The sequence below is a fragment of the Mobula birostris genome, chromosome X (genome assembly GCF_030028105.1).
Source record: "Mobula birostris isolate sMobBir1 chromosome X, sMobBir1.hap1, whole genome shotgun sequence".
Taxonomy (NCBI): domain Eukaryota; kingdom Metazoa; phylum Chordata; class Chondrichthyes; order Myliobatiformes; family Myliobatidae; genus Mobula; species Mobula birostris.
In genome coordinates, this window is record NC_092402.1 from 75754893 (window position 1) to 75770311 (window position 15419).

The 15419-nt window shown below is 44.4% G+C and overlaps 1 protein-coding gene across 2 annotated transcripts in view; it reads right to left on the bottom strand.

Moving 5' to 3' along the window:
- The window catches only part of itgb3b (integrin beta 3b), a 106218-nt gene that overhangs the window by 51772 nt on the left and 39027 nt on the right, over positions 1-15419 (bottom strand). For both annotated transcript variants that reach the window (XM_072248659.1, XM_072248658.1), the window contains exons 4-7: positions 11411-11663; positions 10407-10569; positions 4910-5071; positions 4005-4100 (exon numbers count right to left, since the gene is read on the bottom strand). In XM_072248659.1, coding sequence (XP_072104760.1) covers positions 4005-4100; positions 4910-5071; positions 10407-10569; positions 11411-11663 — 674 coding nt within the window. The remainder of the gene's footprint in view (positions 1-4004; positions 4101-4909; positions 5072-10406; positions 10570-11410; positions 11664-15419) is intronic.

Sequence of the window (15419 nt, forward strand, 5' to 3'; positions counted from 1 at the left end):
ACATGTTGAGGTGAGTTTAACAGGTGTCATTACAGCATAGCTAACATTTAAACTAGCTGGCTAGCTGCTAAGGAGCTACTCTATTGATGTCCTACGTGATGAGGCCAAACTCCCTGTAGACTTGCTTAAAGTTGTAGTAGAATAAAAATGATAATATAATATAAGCACATTTTCTGCATATACCCAACTTGGTTTACAGATTAGACAAAATTACTAAACAAAGTATTACATACACCCTTGGAGGTCGACGGGCCGGTGGGGGCAGATATGGTGTTGCGGGGGGGGGTGCTACCTCCCTGAAATGGTGGTAATACTTCCCTGAAATGAGTTTTTGCAGGGTGGGATGTCTGGGTTGTAATGTTGAGACTCCATAAAGGTGAGACCTCACTTGGTGTATTGTGAGCAGTTTTAAGCCCCTTCTCTTGGAAAGGCTGTGCTGAAACTGGAGAGGGTTCAAAGGAGGTTCATGAAAATGATTCCAGGATTGAATGGCTTGTCATATGAAGAGTGATGGCTCTGGGCCTGAATTCACCAGAATTCAGAAGAATGAGGGGTGACCTAATTGAAACCTATTAGATGGTAAAAGGCCTTGATAGAGTGGATGTGGAGAGAATGGTGGGAGAGTCTAAGACCAGAGGACACAGCCTCAGAAGAAAGGGGTGTCCTTTTAGAAATGAGACAAGAATGAAGTTCTTTAGCCAGAGAGTGATGAATCTGTGTTAATTCATTGCCACAGGAAGCTGCGGAGGCCAAATCTTTATGTATATTTAAGACAGAGGTTGATAGATTCTTGATTGCTCAGGGCATGAAGGGATGCAGGGGGAAGGCCGGAGACTGGGGCTGAGAGGAATATTGCATCAGTCATGATGAAAAGTTGGAGCAGACTCGATGGGCCAAAAGGCCTAATTCTGTTCCTAAGGTCCTATTATGGTCTTCTGGTCTCTACTTTCTGAGGAGGCTGTGGAGAGCTGGACAATGCACATCATTCTACAGATGTAGAGTAGAAGGCATCCTAACAAGCTGCTTCATTCCATTGTACAGAAACTGCAACGTGGCAGACAGGAAGTCTCTACAACCGGTTGTCAAAACTACCCAAAGGAACACTAGCACCAGCCTGCCTGCCAGTAACATCATGAAGGATCCCACCCGCCCTGCTCATGGACTGTTTGTCCCACTCTCATCAGGGAGGAGGCTATGTAGCATCTGTGCCAGGACTGCCAGACTCAAAACAGTGACTTTCCCCAAGCAGTAAGGCTGATCAACACCTCCACTCACTAACCCGCCCCTCCACACCCCAACCACCACTACTTAATCATTTCCTGTCAGTCACCTCATATACAGACACTCCTGTACCTAATGTCACTTTATAGAGATAAAATCAATCTAGCTTATGTATTTATATTTATTGTGCTTTTTTATTATTGTGTTCCTCACCTTTTGCTGTTTTTTTGTGCTGCATTGCATCCAGACTAACAATTATTTTGTTCTCCTTTATACTTGTGTGCTGGAAATGACATTAAACACTCTGGGATCTTGGTTGCTGCTGAGATTTGAGTGAGCCAACGAACTAGGTGACACGGTGGTATGGCTTGTCGAGCTGCATCCTCCCAGTGCCAGAGACACAGGTTCAATCCTGACCTGTGGTGCTGTCTGTGTGGAGTCTGCATGTTCTCCCTGTGACCGCAAGCGTTTCCTCAGGATACTCCGGTTTCTCCCACATGCCAAAGACTTGTAGACTGATAGGTTAATTGGCCACTACACCTTGACCCTAGTGTGCAGGTGAGTCACAGACACTGAGAGGAGTTGATGGAGAGATTAATAAATGGTATTAATGTAGGTTTAATATAAATGAGTGTGGGCACGTGGCCAAGTGGTTAAGGCATTGGACTAGCTACCTGGAGGTTGTGAGTTCGAGCCCCAGCCGAGGCAACGTGTGTTGTGTCCTTGAACAAGGCACTTAATCACACCTTGCTCTGCGATGACACCGGTGCCAAGCTGTATGGGTCCTAATGTCCTTCCCTTGGATAACATTGGTGTCGTGGAGAGGGGAGACTTGCAGCACGGGCAACTGCTGGTCTTCCATACAACCTTGCACAGGCCTGTGTCCTGGAGAGTGAAGACTTTCCAGGCGCAGATCTATGGTCTCGCAAGGCTAACGGATGCCTTACATACATAATATAAATGGTTATGGTCAGCACAGACTTGACGGGCTGAAGGACCGGTTTTCATGTTGTTTCTCTTTCTTTCTTTGATTCTAACCTAGCATTTCATTTTAACAGAAAATATATTTCCATAGTGTATAAAATTGTCCCAGAAAAGTGCGTAAAAGTCGTTTAGATTGTTGGAGAGGAAGGCGTCACAGGTACAGTTGATGCTGGTTTTCCTTGCACAGTCAGTAATGCTCTTGATGCCCAACCACATACGTCGGGGATCATTATCGGACAGGTGTACCTGAATTTTTTGAGTATAGGCAGTCTTTACCCTCTTGATTCCTAAGATGAGGTTTCTCCTGGCTGTTCTGTCACCAGACTTGAAGGAAACTTCCTGGGCTTTTAGGAGGAAGTGCACATCTATGTTCAACTAGGGCTTTGGGTTAGGCCATGAGATGACCGTTCTTGAGGTACCAACATCATTTACACACTTGTTGATATAGCCAGTGACAGAGGAGTCATATTCCTCAAGGTCTGTATCTACTCCACTTTTGGTGGCTTCCTTAAACTTTTGCCAATTAGTCCGTTCAAAACAGCCCTGAAGCATAGAGATTGCTTCATTTAGACCATACAGTGATGGTCCTCTTGAATGGTTTCTCCATTTTCAGCAGCAGTCAGTATGCAGGGATTAACATTACGGAGATGTGGTCAGAGAGACCAAGATGAGAGCATGAGATTGCTTTATAAGTACCGTGACTGTTTGTATAAACATGGTCCAGTCTGTTTGTTCCTCTCGTGGCCGTGGTGACACGTTGGTGGAATTTAGGTAAAATGTCCAGCAGGTTAACATGATTGAAGTCTCTTGCAATTATGAAGAAATTGTTCAGATGGTTGTTTTGCAAAGAGCTGATGATTCTGTAAAGCTCTCCCAGTGCGTCTTTGGCGTTCATGCTCGGGAGAATGTAAACAACAATGATGAATACAACAGTAAGCTTTCTGAACAGGTCATGTGGCCAGCAATGGTTAATTGCAACCACGCACACACACACCGAAGGCAGCTTTAGCTGAAAAGCCGAAGGCTGCTTCGCCTTTACCCAACAGATGGAACTTACGCGGTTTCTTGTCAGGGAGTCTCAGGACACTGGTGAGACTCAAGAATTTTTATCCAAGGATAGTAAATAGTGAAGCAGAATTAATGACTGTGTGAATGGAAGAACCTAGGGAGAGCTGATGAGAAAGGAGGGAGAATGAAATGGGATTAGTGAAGGATGAGTGTAACTAGTCAGGAGGGAATTGTCTGTCAAAGGTCTGTTTCCACACTCTACGATTTTAAACCAGGATAAACCAAGGTGACAAGATGAAACCAGGACAATTTACACATTGGGTGTCAAAACACAAGAGGCTGCAGATGCTGGAATCTGCAGTAACACACAAGGAACTGGAAGAACTCAACATGTCAGGCAGCATCTGTGGAGGGAAATGGACAGTTGACATCTTGGGTCAAGATCCTTCTCTCAATAACTTCCAGTTCTCTGACTCCAACCATTGGTAGGTCAATCTAGGTGAGGAGTTTTGACCGGAAACATTGACTGTCCGTTTCCCTCCACAGAGCTGTCTGGCTTGCTGAGTTCCTCCAGTGCCTTCTGTGTTGTTACAAAGTAGGTTTGCTTGGATTCCTTGAGAGTTGGAATTCCTTCCAGTGCTAGCTGCTCCTCTGATCTGTCAGCTTTTCATTCTGTGGTAGGAAACAGGTAGTGAACCCGTTAAGAAGCCTATGATATAGTCATAGCTCCACAAACTCAAAGTGTGTTGACTCTTGCTTATATGAAGCTCTTTCACCTCTCTGATGCCTACCTTGTATATTTCAGTGACTACATCAGTTACAGCAAAGATGAGGTTGATGTTATTTTCTGTGAGCTTTTCAGTCAGCAGAGCAAGTGATGGGTAATCCTGCAAAATAAACAGGGAGAACAGAAGTAAAAGACTGTGCCTTTGAAACCCTGCTAAAGTTAAAATTTAGTGCTGCCTTAATTATAATTTAATCTTCATATCAAACCCATTTTGGAACTGCTGAGTGTTTCCAGCAGTTTCTGTATTATTTTGTATTTCCAGCATCTGCAGTTCTTTTGATGTGTATTTACAGTGCAGAAACTGAAGGCCCAGTCGACTACTCTCAGACAAAAATTGCAATAGGAAACAAGGAACATAGTTCCACCCTGGCTGAGCCTGTGCTTGGCAGATTCTTGCCTGTTCAGGGACAGGCACTTTGGCCCTACTCATCTATGCCAACTAAGATTCCTACTTACCTTAGTCCCCTTTGCCTGCGCGTGGTCCACACCCCTCCAAATATTTCCTATTTATGTATGTGTCCAAGTAACTTTGAAGCATTGTAATTGAACCTGTCAATACCACCTCCTCTGCAATCTCATACCACAAACCCACCACTCTCTGTGTGAAAAACTTACCCTTCAGGTCCCCATTAAATCTCCCCTTTTAATTTAAGATGCCCTATTCTGGGAAAAAGATGGTGACAACCTGTCTTGTCCCTGCCTCCTCATGATTTTATATCCCCCTAACTGGTCACTATCCATCCTCCTTCGCTCCAGGGAAAACAGTACTAGCTTGTCCAGTCTCTCCATATACTTTAAGCCCTCCAGTCACGCAACATTCCCGCCAATCTTTTCTGCACCCCTCAGGCCTGGGTGACTTTTCGTCCCATTGTGTCACACCATCAGAGCCACGTTCCTCTGCCAACATACCAGGGTCGTTGAGGCATCGTACTCATGGTCTTGATCCATGTGGCACTGCCCATCATTGGGTTGCACGATGCCAGCCAGCCTCGCATCCAGAGCCAAGTGTGAGGTGGCGTCAGTGACAAACACCAGCATGTGGGTGGCCTCCTGGCGCCAGCCAATCTCCTCCTGCGGCAAAGGAGAGGTATGTTAGAGCTTTCCAAAGGAATATTGGGTGAAACTCTGCAGACAAAATGCCTTCACTGTTTTATACTCCAGTCCTGATGAAGATAGATAGATAGATACTTTACTGATCCAAAAGGAAATTACAGTGTCACAGTAGCATTACAGTGCACAGATATAAATATTGGATTAGAAGTAGAAAGAATAAAAAATAAGATACCACAAACGGTCTAACAGGAGGGAGTCATCACTTCCCTGTCTACAGGTTGACTCATTATACAGCCTAAAGGCCAAGGGTAAGAATGACCTCATATAGTGCTCTTTGGAGCAGCACAGTTGTCTCAGTCTATTACAGAAAGTGCTCCTCTGTTCAGCCAAGGTGGCATGCAGAGGGTGAGAAACATTATCCAGAATTGCCAGGATTTTCTGTCGGGTCCTTTGTTCTACCACAGTCTCCAGGTGTTAACAGAGCCAGCCTTTCTGATCAGTTTATTGAGCCTCTTGGCATCACCCATGTTGATGCCATTTCCCCTGCACACCATCGCATAAAAGATTGTACTGGCGACAGCAGACTGATAGAACATGTGAAGGAAAGGTCTGCATACTCCAAAGGACCTCAGTCTCCTCAGGAAGTAGAGGTGACTCTGGCCCTTCTTGTACATAGTCTCCTCTCTGTTGGTGTTCCACACAAGTCTGTCATCCAGGTGCACCCCCAGGTACTTGTAGGTCCTCACCACATCCACGTCCTCACCATCAATAGTAACAGAGAGCAGTGCAGGCTTAGTCTTCGTAAAGTCCATCACCATTTCCCTTTGTCTTACTGATGTTGAGCTGCAGATGATTCAGTTTGCACCATTTGACAAAGTCCGCCACCAGGGCCCTGTATTCACCCTCCTGTCCTCCATTTATACACCCAACTACTGCTGAGTCATCAGAGAATTTCTGCAGACGACATGACTCAGAGTTTTGTCTAAAGTCCGAGCTATACAGAGAAAACAGGGTCTTGGCCCTGTACCACCGACTATACTCTTTTCCATGGATGCTGCCTGGCCTGCTGAGTTCCTTCAGCATTTTGTGTGTGTTGCTTGGATTTCCAGCATCTGCTGATTTTCTCTTGCTTGCCTTCACTGTTCCATTTTAGCAGATTCTGGATACATTGTAGTTGTAAAAATAAAACTCACAAAGCAAAATGACATGCTACCATCCAAACTGAACCAGTTCAAAGCTCAAAGTACATTATCACAGTATATACTGTACACATTATACAACCTACTCTAAGATCTATCTAACCCTTCTCCTACATAGTCCTCCATTTCTTTTTTCATGCATGTACCTATCTAAGAGTCTTTTAAATGCCCTTTATGTATGTGCCTCCACCTCTACCAACTCTGGCAGCGTGTTCCATGCAACCGCCACTCTGTTTGAAAATCTGACTTCTGACATCCCCCCCCCTTATACTTTCTTCCAATCACCTTGAACTAATGCGCTCTTGTATTAGCCATTTCTGCCGTGAAAAAGTCCCTAGCTGTCTACTTGATCTACGCCTCTTATCTTGTACACTTCTTATCCTCCTTCACTACAAAGAGAAAATCCCAAGCTCAATCTTTCCTCACAGGACATGCTTTCTAATGTAGGCAGCACCCTGGTAAGTAGAACAGAGCACAGAGAAATATAGAAAACCTACAGAACAATACAGGCCGTTTGGCCCACAAAGCTGTGCCGAACATGTCCTTACCTTAGAAATTACCTAGGGTTACTCACAGCCCTCTATTTTTCTAAGCTCCATGTATCTATCCAAAAGCCTCTTAAAAGATCCTATCGTATCTACCTCCACCACCGTCGCCGGCAGCCCATTCCACACACTCACCACTCTCTGCATAAAAAACTTACCCCTGACATCTCCTGTGTATCTACTTCCAAGCACCTTATAACTGTGTCCTCTCATGCTAGCCATGTCAGCCCTGGGAAAAAACCTCTGACTATCCACACAATCAATGCCTCTCATTATCTTGTACACCTCTTTCAGGTCACCCCTCATTCACTATAGCTCCAAGGAGAAAAGGCTGAGCTCACTCAACTTATCCTCGTAAGGCATGATCCCCAATCCAGGCAGCATCCTTGTAAGTCTCCTCTGCATCCTTTCTATGGTTTCCACATCCTTCCTGTAGTGAGGCGACCAGAACTGAGCACAGTACTCCAAGTGGGGTCTGACCAGGGTCCTATAGAGCTGCAACATTACCTCTCGGCTCCTAAACTCAATCCCACGGATATAGGGTGGGCTGTAAAGAGCACCCAGTAGAGTTATTGACCCCTTCCTGTTCCTAACTTCCACCCACAGAGACTCAGTAGACAATCCCTCCATGACTTCCTCCTTTTCTGCAGCCGTGACACTATCTCTGATCAACAGTGCCATACCCCCACCTCTTTTGCCTCCGTCCGTGTCCTTTCTGAAACATCTAAAGCCTGGCACTTGAAGTAGCCTTTCCTGCTCCTGAGCCATCCAAGTCTCTGTAAAGGCCACAACATCATAGCTCCAAGTACTGACCCACGCTCTAAGCTCATCCGCTTTGTTCATAATACTCCTTGCATTAAAATAGACACACCTTAAACCATTGGTCTGAGTGCGTCCCTTCTCTATCACCTGTCTATCCGCCCTCTCGCACTGCCTCCAAGCTTTCTCTATTTCTGAACCAACAGCCTCTTCCTCCGTCAATTCAGTTGGGTTCCCACCCCCCAGCAATTCTAGTTTAAACTCTCCCCAATAGCCTTAGCAAACATCCCTGCCAGGATATTGGTCCCCCTTGGATTCAAGTGCAACCCATCCTTTTTGTACAGGTCACACTTGCCCCTAAAGAGGTCCCAATGATCCAGAAACCTGAATCTCTGCCCTCTGCTCCAATCCCTCAGCCACACATTTATCCTCCACCTCATTCTATTCCTGTACTCACTGTCACGTGGCTACTACCTTTGTGGTCCTGCTTCTCAACTTCCTTCCGAACTTCCTGTAGTCTGTTTTCAGGACCTCCTCCCTTTTCCTACCTATGTCGTTGGAATCAATATGTACCATGACCTCTGGCTGTTCTCCCTCCCACTGCAGGATATCGTGGATGCGATCAGAAACATCCTGGACACTGGCACCTGGGTGGCAAACTACCATCCGAGTTTCTTTCCTGCATCCACAGAATCGTCTGTCTGACCCCCTAGCTATAGAGTCCCCTATCACTGCTGTCATCCTCTTCCCTTCCCTACCCTTTTGAGCCAAAGGGCAAGACTCTGTGTCAGAGATGCGGCCACTGTTGCTTCCCCAGGTAGGCCGTCTCCCCCAACAGTACTCAAACAGGAGTACTTATTGTTAAGGGGGACAGCCACAGGGGTATCTCTCTAGTTTCTGACTCTTGCCCTTCCCTCTCCTGACTGTTACCCACTTCTCTGTCTCCCGAGGCCCCGGATTGACTACCTGCCTATAGCTCCTCTCTATCACCTCCTCACTTTCCCTGACCAGACGAAGGTCATCGAGCTGCATCTCCAGTTCCCTAACGTGGTCCCTAAGGAGCTGCAGCTCAATACACCTGGTGCAGATGTGGCCGTCCGGGAGGCTGGGAGTCTCCAGTACATCCCACATCTGACACTGAGCTCAGAAAACCGGCCTCACACACATACTTCCCGTCTGTATTCTACACAGGCAACCTACCTCACCTCGACCCATTATCACCAAAGCTCCGTTCAGCCAAAGCCTTCCTGTTCCTTCGCCTGCTCTATAAAGCTCTCTCTTTTTAAACTCTTCTCACTGTTCTCACTGGCTGATGTCCACGCACTTGCGCAGTCGTGCCCCGATCAAACTGCTGAAGAAATAACCCTCTCCTTTTAAACTCTTCTCGCTGTTCTTTCTTTCTTTTTCAATCTTTTTATTAGTTTCACAAAATATAAACATGACAAAGTAGTAATACAAAGTTATTGGGAATACATTGTTATAATTAACATGAGTAATTATAAAACTAAAAAATTAATTGACAAAACTCCCAATCATAAAGGATACCAATGGATAACACAGAACAAAGAGAAATAACTAGACAAAAATCATGAAAAAGGAAAAAAATAATAACCCTCCCCCCTAAAAAAAACTAATCTAAACAGAATTAGTGAACTAAACCAAAAAATAAAAAACGACCTGGGCTGTTTTAACATCATAAAAAATGGGAGAAAAGAGTGTCGGCGACTCCGTTCCTCTCAACCAACATTACAGAGAAATAAAATAAGCTTGGAAATGGTCAAATTACATCATATGAAAATGCTGAATAAATGGCCTCCAAGTCTTTTCGAATTTAATGGAAAGATCATAAACAACACTTCTAATTTTTTCCAAATTTAAACACAACAGAGTTTGTGAGAATCAGTGAAATATAGTAGGGGGGGGTTAATCTCTTTCCAATTCAGCAAAGTGGATCTTCTAGCCATTAAAGTAAGAAATGCAATCATCCGACGAGCTGAAGAGGTTAAATGATTTAGTTCTATCATTGGTAACCCAAAAATAGCAGTAATTGGGTGAGGTTGTAAGTCTGTATTCAAAACCGCTGAAATAATATCAAAAATGTCTTCCCAATATTTTTTTCAACAAAGGACATGACCAAAACATGTGAGTTAAAGAAGCTATCTCGGAATGACATCTATCACATATTGGATTTATATAAGAGTAATAACGAGATAATTTATTTTTGGACATATGAGCCCTGTGTACTACTTTAAACTGTATCAACGCATGCTTAGCACATATAGAGGATGAATTAACTAATTGAAGAATTTTTCCCCATTTTTCAATCGGTATAATAATCTTAAGTTCTCTTTCCCAATCAGTTTTAATTTTATTAGATACATCAGGACATAAATTCATAATTATATTATAAGTAATTGCTACAATTCGCTGTTCTTACTGGCTGACGTCCTCACGCTTGCACAGTCATGCCCCGATCTCCTCTGCACCCTCTATAAAGATTTCACATCCTTCCTATAATGAGGTAACCAGAACTGAACACAATACTTTCACATTTCCTCCACATTTGGAAGACATTGCAGTTAATTGAATGTTGTAATTTACCTTGTGTACAGGTGAGTAGCAAGCAGGTAGCTAGCTGGGCATGTGAGAGAGGATGGAGTGACAGATTTGTTGGGATTATGGTGGGATTACCATGTGAGCAGACGTGGATTCAATGGACCAACTGAACTTCTCCTCTATTTTAAGGAAATATGATATCTGCTTCCAGAGACTTGGAGGTGTCTATGCTCCACCTCATCGTGCACTTCAGTGGAAGTTCCAAATGTACAGGCAGAAGCTTATTCCACTCACCTTGCACACCGAGACCTGGAGCACGGCATCCATCCCACCCTCAGGTGTGTCACGGTTCCGTGAAACCTGCTGTTTGGTCACTTCTTCATTAAACCTGCTCACCTCTTCTGTGAGTTTCAACACATTTTTAAATCCAAACAGAGGGATGCACTTACTACTGAGACTAGAAAACAAAATTCAGAATCATCTCAGTGAGTTTGGATCACAACTTAAACTCAGAATTAGAACATAGAAGCAGGCTTATATACCTCTTGCCCATACCTGCTCTTTGAATAATGCACCCCTCTCTTTCTCACCAGCTCTGCATTTAAAATCAATATCCAAATGCTTTTTACACAATATTACTGAGTCTGTCTGTCTCTCTCCCTCTCTGTTTTTCTGTGTGTCACTCTCTCTTCTCAATTGTCTCTCTTCCTGTGTGTCTCTGTCTGTGTGTGTATGTGCCTCTCCTTCTGTGTGTCTTTCTCTGTCAGACTCTCAGCATGCATGTGTTTGTGTCTCTCTCTCTGTCCCCCATCTCCCCCTACCCCCTCTCTCTCTTCCTCCCCCCTTCACGTATAACCCACAATGCATTATGTAACCAACAAAAAATGCTTAATCAAACCATCTCTCCCTCTCCCTCTCCCTCTTTCCTTCCTTCTCCCCTCTCTCTCCTTACCTATCTTTCCATCTCTCTCCCTTCCCGGTCTCTCCCTCCCTCCCCCTCCGTCTCTCTTTCTGCTAGTGCAGTGGTTAAGTTATTGGAGTAGCAGCCAAAGTCTGGACTACTTGTCCAGAGACACAACTTCAAAACCCACCTGGGGAGAAGAGGAATTTTGTTCTGTTAGGTGGGGGTGTGCCTCTGGGACTGGCAGAGGCAGAAACCTTCTCCACATTCAAGATCTACGACCTTGGTTGGGGAACTCTCTTTTGACTTACAACACATCACATAAGTATTTTAACAATTGAAGAATACTTTGGCAAATCCTAAGTTTGCATATAAGGACTAGCTTTTCTTTCCTTACCTGAGACAAGGGTTTTTGATTTCCTCCTCTGATGTCATATGAATGTACGGTGACATGGGTTTGTCCACGAAAACACCAAAGCCCAGCTGCAGGTTGCTGGTCATCTTGGCCATCTCTGCGGCCACCTGTGTGCCAAGTTTCTGGATGGTTTGCAAATCGTCCTTTTGGGAGTAAGAGACATCCATCAGGTAGTAGATGTCGACGGGATAGTCTTCGACCTGACGTGCATGTACGGTGAACGACTTGGATTCCCCTGCAAGGAGTGGCAAAGGAGAAGGTGTTGTAAAGCACTAGAGTCAATATCCCCTACAAACTCCAATACTGGGTACAGTAAATACAAAAAACACAATAGAACCAGTGAAAGACCACATTCAACAGGATGGACAAGCAGGCAGTATGCAAAAGACAACAAACCATAAAAACACAAGAAAAAAAGTAATAAATAAATAAGCACTAGGTATTGAAAATATGAGATGAAGAATCCTTGAAAGTGAGTCCATAGGCTGTGGACACTGTTCAGTGATGGGGCAAGTGAATTTGAGTGAAGTTATCCCCTCTGGTTCAAGAGCCTGATGGTTGAGTAGTAATAACTGTTCCTGAACCTGGTGGTGTGAGTCCTGAGGCTCTTGTACCTCCTTCCTGATGGCAGCAGCGAGAAGAGAGCATGACCTAGATGGTCATAGAGTTACAGAGATTGAAGATCGTTTATTGTCATTTTCAGTACACAAGTGGAACGGAGAATGAAATAATTGTTACTCCGGATCTGGTGCAGCACAAAAAAAAACCACAATAAAGAACATAATAATAAAAAACAATAAATACTGTAATACAGCTTCTACAGTGTACACATTGTACATCGACTGTATGTCCATAAAGTGACATTTGGTACAGGAATGTCTGTACAGTGGCTATATTTCATTAGGAGTTTGAGGAGAATTGCTATATCATCAAAGACTCTTGTAGATTTCTGCAAATGTACCGTGGGAAGCATTCATACTAGTTGCATCACCACCTGGTATGGAGGGGCCACTGCTCAGGATCGAAAACAAGCTGCAGAAAGTTGTAAACCCAGCCAGCTCCATCGTGGGCACTAGCTTTCCCAGCATACAGAACATCTTCAAATGGTGACATCCATCAATAAGGACCCACATCATCCATTCTGATAGGTCGTGGTGGTAATGATAACGTAGAGAGATACTGTACAAGAAAGTGTCCCTTCAATCCAGGGTCTATACAGACCATAAACCACCCATTTACTTTAATTTATGTTAATCTGAGTTTTAAAAATTTCTGCACACCACAATCTCCTCCCAGATTTTCCTACACACTCGGGGACACACTAGGGACAATTCACAAGTGGTCAATCGCATGCCTTTGCAATGTGAGAGGAAACCCATGTGGTCACAGGGAGAACAGGCAGCACCTGAAGCCAGGCTTGAACCAGGGCTTCTGGCACTGTAAGTCAGCTCTTCAAATGGCTCTGTGCCACCAGACAGGATACAAATAGGGTAACAGAGTGGCAAGTAGATTACAAAGTGAAGAAGTGAGAGGTTATTCCTACAAATAAGTTTCTTTCAATCAGTATCACTGACAAGTGCTGTTTATTTATGTATTGGAGTTTGTGCAACTTTTCTGTACATCAGTGGCTGCTAGCCCTTCAGAAGAGAGTTTCCTCTGGGTACTCCTGTTTTCTCCCACATCCTAAAGATATGTGGGCTACTGTCAGTTGCCCTAGTGTGTGGGTACGTGGTAGGTTCGGGGGGGGGGGGGAGTTCACAGGAATGGCGGGAGAAATAGTGGGTTAAGTGTAGGTTTAATATTTAAAGATTCAAAGTACATTTATTACCCAAGTATGGATAAATCATACAACTTTGAGATTTGTCTGCTTACAGGCAGCCATGAAACAAGAAACCCAAAAGAACACAGTTGCTGCTCCACCTTGACACTGGCCTCATCTTGGCAAAAGTGGAAGCCACAGACTGCCATGTCAGACCTGGAATGGGGGTAAGATTTAAAATGTTTGGCCACCAGGAAGTTCCACTTTTGCCAGATGAGGTGGAGGTGCTCAACGAAGCGGTTCTCCAATTTACGACGGGTCTCACCAATGTAGAGGAGGCCGGATCGGGAGCACCGGACACAACAGACGACTCCAACAGATTCGCAGCTAAAGTGTTGCCTCACCTGGAAGGACTGTTTGGGGCCCTGAATGGAGGTAAGAGAGCAGCTAAATGGCCAGGTGTAGCATTTCTGTTGCTTCCAGGGATAAGTGCTGGGAGGGAGATTAGTGGGGAGGGAAAAATGGTCAAAGGAATCATGGAGGGAGCGATTCCTGAGGAAAGGGGAGAGCAGGGGGTGGTAAAGATGTGCTTGGTGCTAGGATCCATTGAAGATGGCGACAGTTGCGGAGAATAATGTTTTTGGATGTGGAGGCTCATGGGGTGGTAGGTGAGGACAAGTGGAACTCTATCACTGTAAAGGCGGTGGGAAGGTAGGGTGAGCACGGATGTTTTGGAAACAGAGGAGGGTAGCATCAATGGTAGAGGAAGGGAAACCCCATAGCCACTCTTCAAGAGTACAATGTTCTTCTATTTAGTTCTCTGGGTCTCAGAATTAGCTGCAGTATATCCTCGCTATTGGCTGGCTTATATAAGTAGGATGAATTAAAAAATGCAGAAAATAGGAGTAGGAACAGACCATCCTTGCCCCTCACACCTGCCCCACAATTTACTCTGGTCAGGGCTGACCTGCTGGAGTAAAGGTTAATGCCTCAAAAATGGAAACAACTTGCAACTCATTGATGCCAACTTGACCCTGTCTTCACCCCTGCTGCCTGGAATGCTGCTTATTTAAGTATTATGGTAAGATTATGTGACACAGATCTAATTTGAGTTTTCAGTTTAGCTCTTTCCCACTATGTCTTCATAAAATTTGGATTGACAAATCAGGTTGAAGGATCATTTGTTTGAAATGTAGTGGTAGACATTTAAATGGATTCTCTTGGAGTACAGACTAGATACATTCCAACAAGAAAGAAGAAAAGTTTCCAGGTGGAAAACCCACATCTCTCATTAACCAAAAAGGTGAAGAAAAGGTTAAATCTAAAGAAAAAACAATTGTGCAAAGATGGGTGGATGGTCTGAAACATGGATACATTTACAAAATGGTAAAGAATGACTTAAAGATTAATTATGGAGAAAAATTGGAGTACAGGATAAAACTTGTCTGAAATGTTAAAGCAGATTTCCAGAAGGCATTTGATAAAATACCATATCAAAGGTTACGGTGGAAAACAAAAGTTCACAGGGTAGAAAGTAACACTTTAGTATGGACTGCCTAACAGGAAACAGCGCAGACTGTTTATAAACAGTCTTCTTCTTCCAGTTGGCAGGATGTCGTCACTGGAGTCACTTATATAAATTACTTGAATGGCGACAAATTTGCTGAATACACAATAGGTTGAAAATCTAGTTGAGAAATGGATGTCAGGAGGCCACAACGATACAAAGACAGGTTAAGTCACTGGGCAAAGATTCAGCAAATGGGGTATCGTAAACACAAAATACTCTGCAGATGCTGGGTTCAAAGCAACACTCACAACACGCTGGAGGAACTCAGCAGGTCAGAAGTAGGCTCGGAGACGTAGGCGACGGAAGAAGAGTTCAGCGTCTATTCCCCATCAAGAAGGCCTCAAAGCCCTCCACACTTTCTGGATAATAGACCTCATCAGTTCCCCACCACCACTACCCTCCTCCAGTTGGCGGAACTGGTTCTCACACTCAATAACTTCTCTCTTGGCTTTTCCCACTTTCTTCAGACCAAGGGTGTAGCTATGGGCACTCGCATGGGCCCTAGCTATGCCTGCCTCTTCGTTGGTTATGTGGAACAATCTGTGCTCCAAACCTATTCTGGTACTGCTCGCCAACTTTTCCTTTGGTACACTGACGACTACATTGGTGCTGCTTCCTGCGCCCATGCTGAGCTCGTCAATTTCACTGACTTTACTTCTAAC